Genomic DNA, 19,156 nt, shown 5'->3' with positions numbered 1-19,156 from the left:
AGAAGATTTATTTATTGAGACAAATATTAAGGGAAGGAGTCTGAGTTCAGACTAGATATTACTTAGAATAAGGGTTCAAAGATCAAGGTTATCATCAAAATCTTTTCACTATTTACACATTCACACTTAAAGGTATTTTGGAATTTACTTTTTTTTAAGTTTATTTATTTATTTTGAGAGAGAGAGAGAAGGCAGGTGGGGAAGGGGCAGAGAGAGAGAATCCCCAAACAAACCCCTCGCTGTCAGCGCAGAGCCCGATTCAAGACTTGAACTCGTGATGGCTAAAATGAGCAAATCAGAGAACTCTAGATGCTGGCGAGGATGTGGAGAAACGGGCACCCTCCTACACTGTTGGTGGGAATGTAAACTGGCACAGCCCCTCTGGAAAACAGTGTGGAGGTTCCTCAGGAAACTAACAATAGAACTCCCCTATGACCCAGCAATAGCACTGCTAAGAATTTACCCAAGGGATACAGAAATGCTGAGGCATAGGAGCACATGTACCCCAATGTTCATAGCAGCACTCTCCACAATAGCTAAAACATGGAAAGAGCCTAAGTGTCCATCAACAGATGAATGGATCAAGAAGATGTGGTTTATCTATACCATGGAATACTACATGGCAATGAGAAACAATGAAATCTGGCCATGTGTAGCAACATGGATGGACCTTGAGGGTGTTATGCTGAGCGAAATAAGTCAGGCAGAGAAGGACAAATATCATATGTTTGCACGTATAGGAGGATTAGGAGGAACTTGACGGAGGAACAAGGGGGAGAAGAAGGGCGGAAATGGTGGGGGAAAGGGAGAGAGGCAAACCATGAGAGACTCTTGAATGCTGACAAAAACTGAGGACTGATGGATGTGGGGGGGAGGGGGGGATGGGCATGGAGGGGGGCACTTGTGGGGATGAGCACTGGGTGTTATGTGGAAACTAATTTGACAATAAACTATTTGTAAAAAAAGAAAAAAAAAAAAAAAGACTTGAACTCGTGAACTGCAAGACCATGATCTGAGCTGACGTTGGACGTTTAAACCAACTGAGCCACACAGGTGCCCCTGGAATTTGCTTTTCTAAAGATTTCTTCTGAATATATCATCCTCCTCTGAGTCATGTCAGACACCACCTCTGATTTCTTCACCTTTGCCTTCAATCCCTGCTGAGGGCCGACAAGAACCCACATTAATCCAGACCTCCGGGCAGAAGGTCCTGGTTGAAACAGCACAGAAATCGTGACAATGGCTGTGGACAGCCCCATCTCTAAAAAGCGACCTTTGCACACATTCCCAGAAAGGCTGCCTACACTGGTTCTCAATTCAGGCTTGCCAATGTCCTTGCTTCTCAGGGACTTGGGCCACAACGGCGCTTCTGTGTTATCAGGATTTGGAGAAACACCAAAATAATATCAGACATACAAGGAACTGAAGAGATGCTAATCTTATTCCTGCATTACCTTGTTCTTTGGCTGCCTTCAGCACTCAGCGCAGCACTACCTCTGAGATTTTGAATCCACAGCATTTAACAGGATTATACATATAATCCTGTATAAACTGGATCAATGGGTTTTTTTTTTTTAAACATATAAGGGTAATGTTTGTACTCAAATGTCAAACACTGTATGTGTCGATTTAATGTTCTTTCCTAGCAATGAATAGCATTCCAGAGTGTAATTAATTTATCCATGTTCCTATCAGCATATCATTATTCCAGGACAGAAAGGGGGGGGGGCGGTGAACAACGTTGTTGTTTCTTTTAGAAAAGCTTTCTTAATTGGATCTATGCTCTTCATAGCAAGGTGAAGGCTGTGGTTATTTGTGAAATGCAAGGGCGGCTGTGAGGCCCCTGAATTGGTGGGGCTCTAACCCGGTAAGTCATCTTCCTTGGGTGACTCAGGGATGCCAAGAATTAGTGCTGATGCTCCCAAGACCTGAGTAGAGGCAGCTTAAATGACTATTTTCGTGGACAGTCGTGCTGTCCAGCAGCTGGGCGACACTCGGTGGTGTTGGTAGAACACAGTACACAGTAGACCCACAGAATCAGTACTACAGAGTCGACTTTGTTTCACAGAAAAGATGGCTCTGGCCCTGGAGCTCCTAATATGGCAGCCACGAACCCAGCACACCGGGGGCCCTAAGTCTCCTGATCTGTAAGGCAAAAGGTTGCACGTGCGTTTGGAGGGATGGGAGGAGCCATAGCTTTTCTCAGATTGCCAAGAAGATTCCTGAAGAACCATTGCTCTAAAAGGATAAACAAAACATCCGTCTCTGACTTGCACCTACTTGCAACCCAATGATTAGCAAGGCCAAAATAAGTGAGGACGTGAGTTCCCAGGGAACCAAAGGGAAGAAACGGCCAGATGCGGAGGCTTTGTCCCGGAAGGGAAAGGCCTGGAACAGAAGTGGCAAACTCAATCCCTACAGACAGGCAGAGTCAGTGGGTCCTGCGGATTGTCCTTGCTAGGGGGACTGTGCAATGGCAGGGTGTGCGGTAAGCTCTCTAGAGAGTATTTTTGTGGGAAAAATGCAGCCCCTGTTACTTGTTGCTCTGCCAAAAGTGATCATAAAGTTTCTAGATCTATTGAGTTTTATAGGGGAAGCCAACCATCTTGAAGTTTAGTAGGAGAGAGCTCGATTTTTTAATCTTGGAAGCAAACTCAAAGCCTAAGCAAACAAATGGGCCCTATGCCAGGAGGCTCAGAGCTGGCCACTGTCCCCTTGGTTTAGACCTTTGCTGAAGATCTGGGGTTTGAAGATGTCCTGGGTGCAAGTTGGAGGCGGGAAAGGCGGGTTGTGCACAGAGAATGGAGGGGCCTCGATTGCTGGTCTGGACGTTTGAGGGAGCAGAGCAGTGGGAAGTGAGTTCACAGAGCTGGAATGGCCTGGACACAGCTTGTGGGTTGTTTCTCTTCATCAGAACAAGAGAAGTTCTCCAGGAGGGTTTAGGAAGATGCCAGGAGAGCGCAGCATTTGGGAAGGAGGCCCCTTGTGTGCAGGACCCCCAGCCAAAGAGGCGCCCTGGGGGGAAACTGAGGCATGTCTCCTACAATTGAATGGATCAGATGGGGAGATTTGGCCAAGGAAACAGAGCAGAAGAGATGAGAGCGCCGTGTGGCTATCAGAGAAGACATGGACATACATGCCAAGCCATCTGCGTGGTGTGCTGACAGAGCTGCGGCAGCAGTGGGGGGGGGACAGCGCCCCAGGGGACAGGTGGGGTGGGGCTCCCTTCCATCACTCTGCACCTCCTCATCTGTCACCCGCAGGGCAGAACGAGGACTTCGGTGCCTTTCCTCCTCTTTGTCCTTCTCACGGCAAGTATCATAACAGAGAGTGTGACTGCGCCCAAGTTATGCCTTGTTGCTACTAAATAAAGGTTGTTGGCCTTACAGGTGTTTCTCACTGGGAAATGAGAGTTTCCCGTGGATGGTAGGAGCATGGGGTAGAGGGGAGGGAAGGGGGAAGGGGGGGTCACAGGGCAGGGCATGTCCTCAAGCTAATCCAGGGGCATCTGGACACCAACCGAATGGTAGCCAGAGGGAACAGCAAAGAACGGTCTACAAATCCTGGTCTGTGGTCCATAAAACCTCCTGGGTGGGTTATACTGAAGCTCAGTCCTTTCTGAGGGCAGAGCCTTTCCCTCTCCAGAGCAAAGTTAGGAACAGAAGCGGGACATCCAAGCTGCAAACTGAGGTATAAGAGTCCCTAAGAAAGAATGAAAAGTGGCCGGGGCTCTGGCTTCCGATGCCACCTGCATTGAGGTGGGAACTCACAGAAGAGGGAGATAAGCCCACTGGGAAGAGAAGGGGGCTACGTTTACTACCCTTTCCCCAAGACCCAGCTCCCAGTGAAGGGACCAAGAATACAGCAGGTGGAAGAGCCAGAGAGAGAGAGAGGGAGAGAGAAATGGCCCCAGGGCTCGGTGGGCTGTAGCTCTGCTGTTATGAAGATTTTAAGTTCAGTCACACCTGCTCCTTGGGAAGAGGTGAGAATAGGAGGGGGAAAGGGGGAAAAGAAAGAGAAAAGAAGAAACCATTTCAAGTCACAAAGCACAATCTTTCTCATCTGTAATCATATCATGTCATTAAAAAATAAGAAGTGACAAAAACAGTATCATCATAATCCAATAATCCATCGTATGTGGGGTGGAGAGAACGGGGAAGAGAGATAAGATCTCCACTCAGGTATGTATCACCTTTTACGAAGACTGCCATGCAGTGTCTCCACAATAACGGGGTGACAGGTAGGCATTGTCCCACCGTCAGGGGAGATAGTAATGTCACAGATGGTATGGGGCGCACGATTACCTGGCCTGTGAGTTGGCACTGAAGGGGCTGCATGTAAATCTGGCAGGATAGACATTTCTGCTTCAATCCATTATTCATTTCCCTCCTAGTGGAGTCCTTTGTTGGAAAGGTGGGCAAAGAATGACTGGCTCCCGGGGCGCCTGGGGGGCTCAGTCGGTTGAGCATCCGGCTTTGGCTCAGGTCATGATCTCACGGTTCGTGGGTTCAAGCCCCACGTCAGGCTCTGTGTCTTCGGATTCTGTGTCTCCCTTTCTCTCTGACCCTCCCTTGCTCATACTGTCTCTCTCTCACTCTCTCTCCCTCCCTCTCTCTCTCTCAAAAAATAAAACATTAAAAAAAAAGAGAGACTACCTCCGTACAGCATGACCTGGAGAAGGCTGAACATAGGGACTTTCCAGATAAAGTGTATGTATTTTTCCCCTAAATATTAAAGAATAAAGAGTTATTGCAAAAAAGAAAGAAAGAAAGAAAGAAAGAAAGAAAGAAAGAAAGAAAGAAAGAAAGAAAGAAAGAAAGAAAGAAAGAAAACACAGAATAGTGTAAATAAGAAAATAGATCCTTTGCTATTTTCACACAGTATTAACATTGTGGTGTGTTTTCTTAGTCTTCAAATGATGCATAGCATCCTGTGTGTGCAATTTAGAGCCTCGTTATTTCTCATTTAACTTTACAGTAGAAGGATCGCTCATGTTGTTACCAACTATTTGTAAACATTGTCTTAATGACCACATGTCATAGTCCAGTATGGAAACTAATACTCTATCATAGGTGCCATCCTTAACCACTTTTTTATTATTTTATTTTTAAAAATTTTTAATGTTTATTTATTTTTGAGAGAGAGAGAGAGACAGAGTGTGAGCAGGAGAGGGGCCGAGAGAGAGGGAAACACAGAATCCGAAGCAGGCTCCACCCTCTGAGCTTTCAGTGCAAGGCCCAACATGAGGCTCAAACCCATGTACTGTGAGATCATAACCTGAGCGGAGGTCGGATGCCCAACCGACTGAGCCACCCAGGTGCCCCCTTAACCACATTAAAAAAAAATTTTTTTTTAAACATTTATTCATTGTTGAGAGACAGCGACAGGAGTGTGAGTGGGGGAGGGGCAGAGACAGACACACACAGAATCCGAAACAGGCTCCAGGCTCTGAGCTGTCAGCACAGGGCCCCACCCTGGGCTCGAATCCACCAGACCTGAGCGGAAATCCCACTAATCGGCTGAGCCACCCAGGCGCCCCATCCTTACCCACTTTTTTATTTTGAGACATTCAGATCCTAGTTACTGAAAGGAAAACTCAAAGAACCTTTCCACGCAGAAAGCTTTTCTAAGGTTCAGACGCTCCCCCCAGAACAGATTTCACACAGTCCAATTACACATCAAGGCTGCGGACATCTTAGGGCTGTCTGGAGTGTCTGGTGCGGGTTTGGACCAGCACCCGTGGAGCCGGGAGGTGCCTGCCCCCCCTTGGCTGGCTGAGCTGGGTCCTGGAATGTCCCCCGCGGTGGACCCTTCCCAGAGCCCCACCCCAGGAGAGGACCCAGGCCAAGGCCCAAGCAGGAGAGAGAAGCCCAAGGGGAGGGAGCGTCTGCTGGCTCTAGGTCAGGAACCTTCTTCCTCTGCAGCCCCCTGCACATCCCCAGCCTGGACCTCCCCTCCCCCCCCCCCCCCCCCCCCCCCCCCCCCCCCCCCCCCCCCCCCCCCCCCCCCCCCCCCCCCCCCCCCCCGGCCACCCCCGAGCTTTCACGGGACTGTCATTTGGAAATTGCCCAGGCTCATCCTCGCCTCTAAAGCTTGAGCAGCTGCTGTGAAATTGCTAGCAGGTCACTCAGCGGGTGTGCGGTTGGCCCCTCGAGGCCGGTTCCACCGCCCCCAGGACTTCGGAGTGTCAGTGCCAAGGCGTGGGTGGCTCCAGCGACCGACTCCCGCGGGCGGGGAGCGCACCTGTCGGCTCCACAGCTACCCCTCCAGCTCGGGGCTGGACCCCCAGTCAGTAGGTGCTCCATAAACCCGGCGAGTAGATGCGTGGCCACAGCCGGGGTGCGGGGTGCGCCTAAAAGGAGTCCGCGGGGTTTTGAGCATCTTTAAGTTACTGTTTGGAGCGGTCTGAAGGCAGGTGGCGCCAGTCCCAGGGGTGGGGGTGGGGGTGGGGGTCCCGGAATGCCTTTCTCTGGGCCGCAGCCGCCTCTCGCCTGCCAACCTCAAACTCCTGCACGAAGGTAGATCTGTCAGGGTGTCCGTCTGTCTGGCAACTGGAGTAATAGGGACTTTCTGCCGGCGCTGAGCCCCCCCTGGCGCGATCCCAGGGTATCGCGGGCTGCGGAGGGCATGGGGGTGGAGTGGGGGGGCAGGGGGGCGGGACCTGGCCTGGGGTCGGCCAGGGGTGGGGGGCCAGGGCCCGGGCCCGGCGGGGACGCGTGGGCACGGGGCGGGGCGGCCGCGGGCTCCGGAGGCCCCGCCCGCCAGCGCGGTGGCACTTGCCCCGGAGGGCGCCGCCTCGGGCTCGGCTGTCGGTGTCCTGCGCGCGGCCGGCGGACCCGCTGCGCACCCGGTTGCCTAGGCGCCCCGGACCCGGTAAGTCCACGCTCCCGCCGCGCAATCGGGCGACCCCGATGGGGGCGCCAGGGACCGGGTCTCAGCCCCGGGGCAGGGGGCGCAACGACCCCGGTCCTGCGGCGCTCGGCCCGCGCCTCCTCTCCCCTCTCTCCTCGGCCAGGCTTCACGTACAGACGGACGCACAGAAAACTATCTCACCAGCAAATGACGACTGCCATGTCCCCCATTTTTATTAAATCTCAGACATTCTTGTAGAAAACTTGGCAAATACCTGAAAGCATCCGAAGAAAGCTAAAGCCGCCCGAGATCCCAGTGCCTACCCTGTTTCAAAGAGCTCCATCCAGCACGGGCAATACTTGCAAATACACCCAGCCTCAAAGGGAACTTTGGGATTTTTTGGCCAGGAGGGTTCTTCTTGGCCCTTGGCCTCTCCCTGGGGAAAAGGCATGGGGCATGGAGAACATTGTTGGTATCTGATCTTGGTTGTAGTAACTGGGGAAAATGTGGAACTTCTAGAAGCAAGCTGCCCCAGGAGGTGTCCTGGATCTGTCACCTGTTACATCGTCCCCGCCTGGAGTTTTGAAAGTGCCATATGTAAGCTGTTTTATTTCGGGTCCACGTTTAGGTTCAGAAGGAGCTTCTAGTCCCACTAATAAAGGTTCTGGCCAGTGGCTACCAGGACCATTTATGTTCAGGGTGGTGGGGAATTTGCTGTGATCACACAGTTCAAATTCACATGTGCTGAGTTGCCAGGAAGCACCTTGACTCTGAGCTGTGGCTATCTAAGGAGGGAACAGAAACCTGCTTTCTGGGATCTCTTTCATATACTCGTCAGAGGCGAGCTAAGGATGGGTCCAAGGAAGGGCATTCTACCTTTTGAGAATGTCCCTGGGATGTCTCGCTTTGGACGGGTTCTTAGAAAGTGGATTGTTTTGAAAATAAAGTTCACGGTGAAGAGATCAGAGGCACTCAGTCTTCTCATCTTAAGTCTCTGAAGGTAGAGCTGGTGGTTCAGGGCTTTCTGGTAGTGGAATGGAACATTTATTCGTTCATGCATTCATGCATGCATGCCTGCCTCCTATGAATATTTATTCTGCTCCTACCGTATGCCAGGTACTGTTCTAGTCTTTGAAAATACATGCAGAAGAACACACGCAAACACCCTTGTCCTCAGAGGTGTAGGTTTTGGCCAAGAAGACAAACAATAAGCGATGGACATAATAAATCAGAAAACAGTATTATATTAGCAGGTTTTAAGTAATATAGAAAAATGGAGGAGGAAAACAGTATAAAGAGTTACCAGGAGTGGGGGAAGAAGGGATAAAAATTCTGCCACACTATCAACAATTACTGACTGCCTTAAACCTTTTTAGGAATGAGGTAGGTTGTAGACATATACGTAACTATGTCAGTAATATAAATTTTAATATATAAAATAAATAATACCAATGAAATAAATATCAATAAAAATAGTTTACTTTTTATTATATAAAAACATACTCTGGGGCACCTGGATGGTTCAGTAGGTTAAGCATTGGACTTCAGTTTAGGTCTTGATCTCCTGGTTCATGGGTTCAATCCCCACGTCGGCCTCTGTGCTGACAGCTCAGAGCCTGGAGACTGCTTCAGATTCTTTGTCTCACTCTCTCTGCCCCTCCTCCACTTGCAAATGTCTCTCCCTCAAAAATAAATAAGCATTAAAAAAAATTTTTAATGTACTGAAAAAAACCATGCTCTATTGGAAGAGGTTTTCATTTGGTTACCCACCAATTTCTTTCAAGAGTGTATTATTCCTATTGGTTATTTGCACTCACAGTCACATTGTAGTTGTAGTGAACCTAATACTTCGCATTCCCATTTAATCCAGCAATCTCTTATTGAGCCATTCTGGGCGCTGAAGTGGGGACAAGGTAAACAAGATAGTCTCCGACATTCCTGAGCTTCTGGAAGGAAATGCCCAGACAAGTGTACAAATTACTACTGTACCGATTAGACTATGAGTGGTGTAGACAAGGCTCCATGTGGTTAAAGGAGGGGAGGGGACATCTGGGTGGGGTGTTGACACCCAGGTTGGCATAGGAGACATTTGGAGGGCCAGTAGAAATTTGACAAGGAAATATGGCAGTCACGGCTCTCTTGCCGAGAGAGCAGCAGAGGTTAGAGGTAGGAAAGTTGTGGGTTTGTTCCATACCTGACAGAATCCTATGGTGTAGTCAGGGGAGATTCCATTAGGTCCAGTTTTCGGATAAGAATACTGAGGCTCCTGATTTTTTTTTTTTTTTAAACTTTCTGAAGATGATAGTGGTCTGCCTTCCTTCTGACCTCAGTAGCCCTCCAGAGTCTGGGAATCCTTCCATCCATTCTCCACGCCATGTTGCTTGTCCCTTTTCCCATATTGTGTTAGGTTGGGTCCCTCTCACCGGCTCACTACTTCCTATTCCCATCCTGGAAGGATCTGGAGGCCCCTGTTGGCTTCTTTCATGCTCAGAGGTAAATATGTCTCCAGAATTTGGACACGGTGTTGAGATAAAGATGAAGATAACTGATAATTGCTTCCAGGGAAAACATGCTTGCAGAGTTCTGGACTCAAAAAGATCATATGCACCAAAATTAGGCTAATCCCTAATCAGTTTTACTTGATTCTGCTTCCTGATGCAAGTGAAGGGCAGTGATGATTTTTAAGACTGGATGTCTTTGAAGAAATGTTTTAGGAATGCTGTTTAGATGATAGGAATGTTATCCTTGCTCTACCCCCGTAAGTCAACTAGGGCCCGGGTTGGGGCCCTGTGTTTTATGTAGTACTGGGTCAGGGCTGGAACTCAGATCTCCGAGCTCTACCTCAGACACTCCCTGCTGCCCCCCAACCCCAGCATCTATCCCTCTCAGCAGAAGCATGGCTGGAATCAGCCACAGAAGACTTGGTTGCTCAGTAAAAGCTTAAGAAAGAATGAAATGTGGCAATGCTAGGAAATCTGTTCCGAAAGTTTCTAGGCTGTTATCAGTGCTGCCAGGCAACAGAGCCAGGGCCTATGAGAGAAATGCAGAAGGGGTGGTGTGCTCCAGGACAGTGTGATGTCACTCACTGTCTCCTCCTCTGGGTGCAGCTGGGGGTCTTCCAGGGTCCCAGGGCAGTGGAGACCCAGTCGGTCTCTACTTGCAGCTTTTGGCTCAGCTCAGCCACCCAGAACCCTGTATCTTGAGTGACTTCCACCAGTTCAATGCTCTGGAGCTTAGTTTTCCTGGGTCTTAGCTTTGAAGGAAAAAAAAAGTGCACTAACCTTAATTGGGCATAGGTTCCGTGCTGCATGAGGACTCTCAACCCCAGGCTGGGGCAGACACTTCTAGAAACTCCCTCTTTCTGTGCCCAGTAAGGCCAGTTTGAGAATGTTCAGCATGGGGGCACCTGGGTGGTTCAGTCAGATAAGCGTCCAACTTGTGATTTCAGCTCAGGTCATGATTTCACAGTTCATGAGATCAAGCCTCATGTCTGACTCTGAACTGACCACACAGAAACTGCTTGGGATCCCCTCTCTGTCCTTCACCCATGAGTGCTCTCTCTCTCTCTCTCTCTCTTTCTCTTTCAATAAATAAATAAATAAATAAATAAACTTTAAAGAGAGAGAGAGAGAGAAAGGGGAGCATGTCCAGCATGGGCTGGGCATAAAACTGGCTATGTTTGGAGTTGTACCTCCCTGGTTCCTGCCCTTCTGCCTCCTGCCCCAGCACCCTTGTGCAAGCCATGAAAAGCTGTGGTTCTCCCCAGTAGGGGAGGGGGTGTCCTGATGGCATATTTAGGTCATGAGCCTGTCCTTATTTGGGTAGACCTGGGTTTACCTGATAAAAGTGGCCAAGTCCTCAGTTCCCTTGACCTTCAATACAGAATCCATCTCCTCTCTGCAAAGTCCTGAGAGCTCCTTTTTCTGTACTAATAAAATGTGAGTTCATGGCTCCCAGATTAAATTTTAGATGCATTTTTGATAAGAGACATGACCTTGGGCAGGTCAGTTCAATGCTCTGGAGCCTAGTTTTCCTGTAAGTTCAGATTGCTGGCTTGGTTGCTCTTCAAATCCATGTGAGTCCTGTAGCGTGAAACAGTGGCCACGGGGCAGTGCTGTGGCATCATAATATAAGTGAACTTGGAGAAGGGGACATAAACCCCCAGCCGACATGCAGATTGAGTTCGTTTACACCATGCTGACTGTGAAGACGACGTTGCCAAACTCATTTTGAGACTCATTATACAAAACTCCACGTGACCCAGCATGTAGGCCTGGGGGTCACAGAGGGCATTTCGCAAAAGCAATGCAATAAATTAAGTGCAAAGTAAGAAAAAGATTTTTTCTTTAAAAATTCAGCCATTATTTGAAAGGCAGTTAATGAACTTGACTTTTCTGGCCTGGCCCAAGGCTCCAACAGGCTCAGCATAACTGAAGATGCCAGTGTGAGTTAGGTGGGAGGCAGCTGGGGTAACAGCGAAGGCTTGAGGGTTTCTCTCTGCAACTTCTCTTCACAATGACATCAGGGACATAGGAGACGAAAGAAAGAAAGAAAGAAAGAAAGAAAGAAAGAAAGAAAGAAAGAAAGAAAGAAAGAAAGAAAGGAAGGAAGGAAGGAAGGAAGGAAGGAAGGAAGGAAGGAAGGAAGGAAGGAAGGAAGGAAGGAAGGAAGGAAGGAAGGAAGGAAGGAAGAGAAAATACAAAAACCAAATGAGACTTGCAAATTATTTTATGAAATCATGGCTTCTCTTATAAAATTCTCCCTGCACCTTGCAGCACAAATGATTGGTCAGTTTCCTAAGGTTGCATAGCCCAGTGGGTCTCAAGCTTGGATAGAAATTCGGATCACCTAGGAAGCTTTTAAAAGCCCTGATTGGGGCGCCTGGGGGGCTCAGTCGGTTAAGCAACTGACTTGGGCTCGGATCGTGATCTCACAGTTGGTGAGCTCCACTTCCTAATCAGGCTCTGTGCTGACAGCTCAGAGCCTGGAACCTGCTTCGGATTCTGTGTCTCCTTCTCTTTCTGCCCCTCCCCCACTTATGCTCTGTCTCTCTCTGTCTCTCAAAAATAAATAAATGTTAAAAAAAAAAAAAAGCCCTGATGCCGGAGAGGAACCCAAAGTAAGGACATCACAGTCATCGGAAGGAGAGGGGTGGGAGTTGCCCACCAGTATTTTTTTAAAGCTCTCCAGGTGATTCCAATAGGTCACCAAGTGGGAGTCCCCAGACCACCAGAATCAGCAGCAACTGTGAATTTGTTGGAAATGCAAATTCTCAAGCCCCCCCATCCCCAGCCCTCTGGATCAGAAACTGGGAGTGGAGTCCAGCACTCCGCATTTTTAGAAGGTGATTCTTTTTTTTTTTTTTTTTAACATTTTTTAAATGTTTATTTTATTTTTGCGAGAGAGAGAGAGAGTGTGTGTGTGCACAAGCAGGGGAGGGACAGAGAGAGGAAGACAAAAAGAGGGCTCCGTGCTGTCAGTGCAGAACCTGATGCAGGGCTCGAACTCACAAACCATGAGATCCTGACCTGAGCCGAAGTCAGACACTCAACCGACTGAGCCACCCAGACACCCCTAGAAGGTGAGTCTAAAGCATGCCAAAGTTTGAGCACTCCTACTTCGGAGAAAGTTCTGGTGGTCTTTCAAAGCAGATGTTTCTGTTCCTCCTCTAGCCCTGGAAAGGTCCGTCTGGTGTTAAGCAACAGGTCTTCTCAGTAACCCCCCCTCCCCCCATAAGAATTAGTTGCAAAAGTTGCTCTGAAGTTAACTTGCTGTGTGGAGCTATGGGCTGTAAACCAATTAACTTCTGGAGGTTGTCTACGATCATTCTAATCTCATGTGGTCCTGAGTGGTAGGAATGCTCTCACAGTAATTAGCAGCAGGGTTCCTTACCAACTGTGGTCATTCTGCGTTTTTAGGAAAAAAAAAAAAAAATCACATTATCAGCTCTAGGCTTGTGTATCTTCCGGGGCAGGGTTCTGTGCATTCACAAGTGGTTTGAAGTCATTTGAAAAGAAAATGTTGGACATCTTGTTTGGAAATCTTAGCTGCCCAGAGCTTCTTGTCTTGAGTGATTTCCAAGCCGATCAGCTCTGGGTCTAAGCTTTGAAGAAAAAAATGTTACCAAATGATTCGTGTCTACTGCCATGGCTAGAATGGGGGGAAATGCTGGTTTTGGATAAGAGTCAGTATCTGAGAGTCTCTTGAGCCTATGTGGCTTAACCCCTCACAGATCTCAGGGCACAGACTCAAAAGCCCCAGAGGTGTCAGGAAAGCTCATAAACACATTTGTTTCTTATTCCTGAGCAGCTTCTCCACAAGGTAAAGAGAGTCACAATAGTCGGCCATGGAAGAAGAGCCAGACCTAAAACCCAGACCTCCAAATCCCCGCACTGCTATTTCTGAATGAGCAGGAAAAGCCAATGCACTCACACCCGGGACCCTGCGTGCACACCACTAGGTACCACGTGTAATGTGGGCCCCTCTACTTACTGGGTTAGTGACTCCACAGCTGCAAATGTGAACGATGTTTCTCCCCGGTTCCAAAGGGAAAAAGACCGAGCAGGCCTGGGGAACCTGGCCCGGGTCGTGTAGACCAATAGCAGCAGGGCCAGAATCCAAACCCGGAGGGTAGGTGTAATTCCAACGTCCAATCGCTTTCTCGTCCTGCACTCGCGCTCCGTGAGCCTTGGTTCTACAGCGGAGACGGTGGCCCTTCTTGAAAAGGGACTTGGCTGGGGCGCCTGGGTGGCTTAGTCGGTTAAGCGTCCGACTTTCGCTTAGGTCATGATCTCGCGGTTCGTGGGTTCGAGCCCCGCGTCGGGCTCTGTGCTGACTGCCAGCTCAGAGCCTGGAGCCTGTTTCAGTCTGTGACTCCCTCTCTCTCTGACCCTCCCCTGCTCACGCTGTCTCTCTCTCTCTCTCTCCTAGAAATAAATAAAAAAAAAAAAAGAAAAGGGGCTTGGCTAATGGTCTGAAGGTGTCTCACGGGCATTCATTAATTAGATACACAGGCTATGAAGAATCAGGGCCCACCCGTCAAGAGGTATTAAGAAGTTCACGGACGGCTCCCGAGCCGCTGTGTGCCAGGCAGCAGGCCAGGGAGGCTGCAGGGGACAAGGTGGGGGCCAGAGATGATGACCGGGGTGAAATCAGCAGGGAGCACAGAGCCTTCGAGGGCCTGGGATCCAGCAGAGAAGGTTGAACTGGACTAAGAAGCATGACTAGGATTCACTTAGGAGTTTCACGGGCCAGGAAGGAGGGGCTGCCTACACTGGAGATGTCCAGGGAGGAGGTGATGGGTACAGGGCTCGGCCATCTGGGCCAGAGCGCGGCGTCTGGGCAATGAGAACAAGAGAAGGAAGCCAGAGCCCTCGCATTTGGGCTCGGTACCTATGCTGAAAATGGAGCGTTTCACCCCGAAGGTTGGAAGGAGCTTGGTGGGGCCTTTGAGCCGGGACGACGGGTTTTGGGGTGGGTACACGGCCACTCGGCTCACCGAGGCATGGAGCAGGAGCGGTGAGGGCCGTGGAGGGGCATGGGGATGGCAGAAGGTAACTAACTCCCTGGCAGGTCATTGGACGCCTGGCCCCGGTGCTCAGAAGGGCACGTGGGGTCGTGGCCACGTGGGTGAACCAGAAGGGGCAGATGTACCCAGACAGGAAGTGAGCAGAGTGGGAAGAAAGGAGGGCCAGCAACAGAATTCTGGGGCACACTGACATCTCAGGGGTCAGTGGAGGGAGTGGGGCCTCGGGCAGGTGAAGCCTCTTCCCCTAGGGCCGGACTCAGAAGTTTCGAAATTAAGCCAATCCTAAAAAGTAGCTCTAGGTTGACAAGTGTCCTAGGCAAGACGATATGTGATGTCACAGTCCCCATCATAGCTGGGAGAGGCCGACCCCCCAGACCCCACCTTGTGCATTGGAATTTCTCTTTCCACAGTGTTTCCGACCAGAAACCGTGGTCCCAAACCGCCAACCTTAGTTACAACAGCCACCCCAAGGCGCCTCGAGTGTACATTGTCCTCAAGTGCTTTGAAGGCCCCGAGAAATGAGTGCCTCACTGGAGTCTGGGCAGCTCTTAGGAGGCCCAGGTGGGCTGAGTTTCAAGTGCGACCTCATCCAGTTGGCTCTGAATATTTTATCTCCCACCAGGAGCTGGGGGCAGAGGGCAGCATCTTCTCAAAGATACGAATAAAACCTGATCAGTTTATCAGTGACCATAAGATGGGGTGTCAGAACCTGTGGACCCCCTTCCGGAATTCCAGAGCTACTTGGAAAGAGCTTTCACAAGCCCCAGGCCAGTTATATGGGTTTTCTGGGATAGTGACATCCAGATTAAAATGATGGGGACACTGTCCCTTTCTACATGGCCCGTGCCAGTCACTCAGCAGAAGCCAGTGGGCAGGGAGGAGACCAGCACAGCACAAGCTGGAACACTGGCCCTTGAGAAGGGAGCTCTCGGTCAAATCCAGAGGCAAGCTTTCCATCCAAATAGTGTTCCATGCTGGAACAGACCGCCCCTTGCTCTGAGGACGTCTGAGAGCACAGCAGTCTGACTGGTACGAACCACCAAGCACCAGATATGCCAACTGTGGGATTTTTCCAGATCCATAGGAGGACAAGGATGTTTGTTTGTTGCCCCTTTGTTTATGGAGCTAGGGGGCACAGCAGCATCCAGTTCTGGCGGAGCAGGCAGAGAAAAGAAGTGGGGGTGTGCCTTGGGTACCATGCAACAGTCAGAAGTAAAGGAGTACAGGGGCGCCTGGGTGGCTCAGTCGGTTGAGTGTCCAACTTCAGCTCAGGTCATGATCTCACGGTTCGTGGGTTCAAGCCCCTCATTGGGCTCTGTGTTGACAACTAGCCCAGAGTCTGGAGCCTGCTTCCAATTCTGTGTCGCCCTCTCTCTCTGCCCCACCCCTGCTCACACTCTGTCTCTCTCTCAAAAATAAACATTAAACAGGGCACCTGGGTGGCTCAGTAGGTTAAGTGTCTGACTTAGGCTCAGGTCATGATCTCACAGTTCCTGGGTTTGATCTCCATGTTGGGCTCTGTGCTGAGAGCTAGCTCAGAGCTTGGATCCTGTTTCAGATTCTGTGTCTCCCTCTCTCTCTGACCTTCCCCGGCTCACTCTGTCTCTCTCTCTCTCAGAAATAAATTAAAAAAAAAAAAAAAACATTAAAAAAAAGAAAGAAAGAAGTGCATACACACATCACAACCTGAATGGCCATAAAGTCACAGTGGGGAGAGAAAGAGGAAAGAGGGGCAGATATGTACCCCAATACCACTTATGTGAGTCTTAGCTCCGGCCGCCATAACAAGATCCCACAGTGGGCACTGAAACTACAGACATACATTTTCTCACAGCTCGGGAGGCTGTAAGTCCAAGATCAAGGTTTCTGGAGGGTTTGGTTCCTAGTGAGAGCTTTCTTCCTGGCCGGCAGGCAGTTGCCTTCTCATAGCGTCCTTATTTCTCTCTTATCATAACGCCATAGTCCTATCAGGTTAGGGCCTCACCCTATGACCTTGATTACTTCCTGAAGACCGAGTCTCCTGGTGCGGTCACGTTGGGGGTAAGGGCCTCATAAACTGGGAGACGCCAATTCGGTCCATAGCACATGAACTCAAACACACACACACCACACAATGTGTACAGTAGAGGAACTCCTGGTGGTCGCCTCGAAGATAGGGGGTGAGTGGAAATAAGAGGGAATCAAGTGGCCAATTGATCAAGCGAGGGAGGCGTTGCGCCGATTCAAGGCACCCCATGCCATGGACTGAGGGGTATGTTAAGGCGCCCCTCTCCCTGAGATTCCGAAAAATGTGTGCGCATGTATGCACCTGTGTGTGGGTTTGGGCCTGTACATGCTTTCTGATTTCACTTTGCACTTTTCCCTTAGAAAGCTTCCTCAGGAAGTTGGAGCTCCAGCAGTGGAAACGTGAAGCCCAGCATGATTCTGCCCAACAGCACGGCCATGACACCCTTTCTGACCACGCCGTGGCAGGGGACAGCGCACCAGGGCGGCAACATGTCGGGCCTGGCCCGCAGGTCGCCTGGCAGCGACGACAGCCAGTTGGAGGCGCTCTACATCCTCATGGTGCTCGGCTTCTTCGGCTTCTTCACCCTGGGCATCATGCTGAGTTACATCCGCTCCAAGAAGCTGGAGCACTCCCACGACCCGTTCAACGTGTACATCGAGTCGGACACCTGGCAGGACAGGGACAGGGCGTACCTCCGGGCCCGGGTCCTGGAGAGCTACAAGGCATGTTATGTCATCGAAAACCAGCTGGCCGTGGAGCGACCCAACACACACCTTCCCGAGATAAAACCTTGGTCGTGACTCTGCAGTTGGCTAAAGCTGGACAAATCCCATTTGACAACCCGATCTTTCTAATCATATACCTTTTATATTCTTTACTGTATGGATATAACTGGGGTTTTTGCTGTTGTAAGGGGTGAGGAGTAGATTCATGACCCCATTTCTCTAAAGTCACATTCCTTTTGTACGGGACCTCCAGCTGTTCCCCAGGACCTGAACTTCCCTTGTTAGTTTTAGCAGAATCCCAGAGATCATAGCCTCTGAGAATAAGAGCTGTACTTCCCAGACTCCCTTGCAGCGAGCAAGGTCATGGGATGAAGTTTTGGCCAGTAGAAGTGGAAGTGATTCTAGAAAAGGAAAAGCTGTGTCCTCCACTTCCTTTCCCTTCTTCCCCATGGCTGGGACCCATGTCCACGTTCATTACCATGAGGTAGTGAACCAGCTTTGACTCTGGAAAAGGACAGCACTGGGGCGCCTGGGTGGCTCAGTTGGTTAAGCGTCCGACTTCAGCTCAGGTCATGATCTCATTGTTCGTGGGTTCAAGCCCTACGTCGGGCTCTGTGCTGACATCTCAGAGCCTGGAGCCTGCTTCCGATCTGTGTCTCCCTCTCTCTCCCTCCCCTGCTCACTCTCTGTCTCTCTCTCTCTAAAATAAACATTAAAAATTTTTTTAAAAAAAGAAAAGGACAGCATCCTCACAGATGGCAGAGGGGCAAGTCTGGGTCGCTGGGCAATTTCGTCATGGAGCAGGGTTTCTCTACCTTCATAGTCACCCACCACCAGCTCAGTCATTATAGGAAAGAGAAACTGACTCAGACCTTCCCTAGGCCATTGCTATTTTGGTTCCTGTTAAAGTAACAGAGTCAATACCCTAACTAATATTCTATTTTATGGGGCTGAGACCAAAGGTGTAATATTCCCATATTTGTCACGAGCGTGCTGCCCACCCTTGTTACAGGATGATACCACTCTGCCTGTATCACCTCTGCCTTCACCAAGGAGGCTCTGGCCTCCTCTTCCTTCCTGCCTCCTGCGCCTCCCTTACACGCACCCTTCACACATCCCCGCCAAACACACACACACCATCATACCCACAGACTCACACACGCACACGCAGAGAAACTCTACCCCCCACCCCCAACACAGACACTTCCTACTCACCCATCCCAGTCTCAGAAGAGGAACTCACTTCCTCCAGGACTGAGATGCTGGAGAAAAAATTTCCACTTCAGAATGTGTACCAAGGGGGAGATGCTCAGTTATCATGGCAGGAGGGAGGGATGCATCTGCCACCCCAGAACCCAGGAGAAGGAATGGGTTTAGGCAAGTGGCAACACCTGGGGTCAAGGTGGCAAGGCCTTCTGAGGTGATGTGCCTGTTGTGGTTGAACTGTGTCTCCCCCTCCCCCCACAAAACACGTGTTCAAATCCTAAACCTGGTACCTGCGAATGCAACCTGACTTGGAAATAGGGTCTTTGCAGATGTGACCAGGTTAAGATGAGGTCACTGGGGTGGGCCCACCTCCAATATGGCTGATGTTCTTGGAAGAAGTGGGAAATTAGGTCACTGCCACATGGGGAGAACCCTCAGTCAAGACAGGCAGAGACTGAGTCACAGCTGGGAACCAAGGACTGCCAAGGATTGATGGCTGACACCAGACTGGGAGAGGCCAAGAGGGGCTCTTCCCTACACGTTTCATGGGAAGCTTGGCCCCACTGCGCCATGGTTTATTTCAGACTTCTGGCCTCCATACCTGTGAACCCATGGGTTTGGTATGTTTAGTCTAGGCTCTGTCAGGGCAACGGGAGCTCGGGCAGTGCCTTTTCCCCCAACCAGAGGCAGCAGTGTTCCTCTCCACTCTTCCTCACAGGACGGAAGATTCTCTGGGAACCTTCCCTCACAGACAAGAGAAGAGAAAGGGATTGGAGTGGAGGTGGGTGGTGCTGGGGCCATTGCTCAGGGCAGTAGAAGAAAGCCCCCTCAGCCTTA

General features: G+C 50.1%; 1 protein-coding gene across 1 annotated transcript; it reads left to right on the top strand.

Moving 5' to 3' along the window:
* Positions 1 to 16,779: 16,779 nt before the first annotated feature.
* KCNE1 (potassium voltage-gated channel subfamily E regulatory subunit 1) lies at positions 16,780 to 17,697 on the top strand. Its single transcript, XM_039229468.1, has one exon. The coding sequence runs from the start codon at positions 16,799 to 16,801 to the stop codon at positions 17,186 to 17,188; it is 390 nt and encodes a 129-aa protein (XP_039085399.1). The 5' UTR covers positions 16,780 to 16,798; the 3' UTR covers positions 17,189 to 17,697.
* Positions 17,698 to 19,156: the final 1,459 nt, after the last annotated feature.

Source organism: Hyaena hyaena, unplaced genomic scaffold, assembly GCF_003009895.1.
Source record: "Hyaena hyaena isolate Hyena2069 unplaced genomic scaffold, ASM300989v1 scaffold_2, whole genome shotgun sequence".
In the NCBI taxonomy this organism is placed as follows: domain Eukaryota; kingdom Metazoa; phylum Chordata; class Mammalia; order Carnivora; family Hyaenidae; genus Hyaena; species Hyaena hyaena.
The sequence above is the reverse complement of the archived record's forward strand: the minus strand, read 5'-3'. Positions and strand labels throughout refer to the sequence as shown.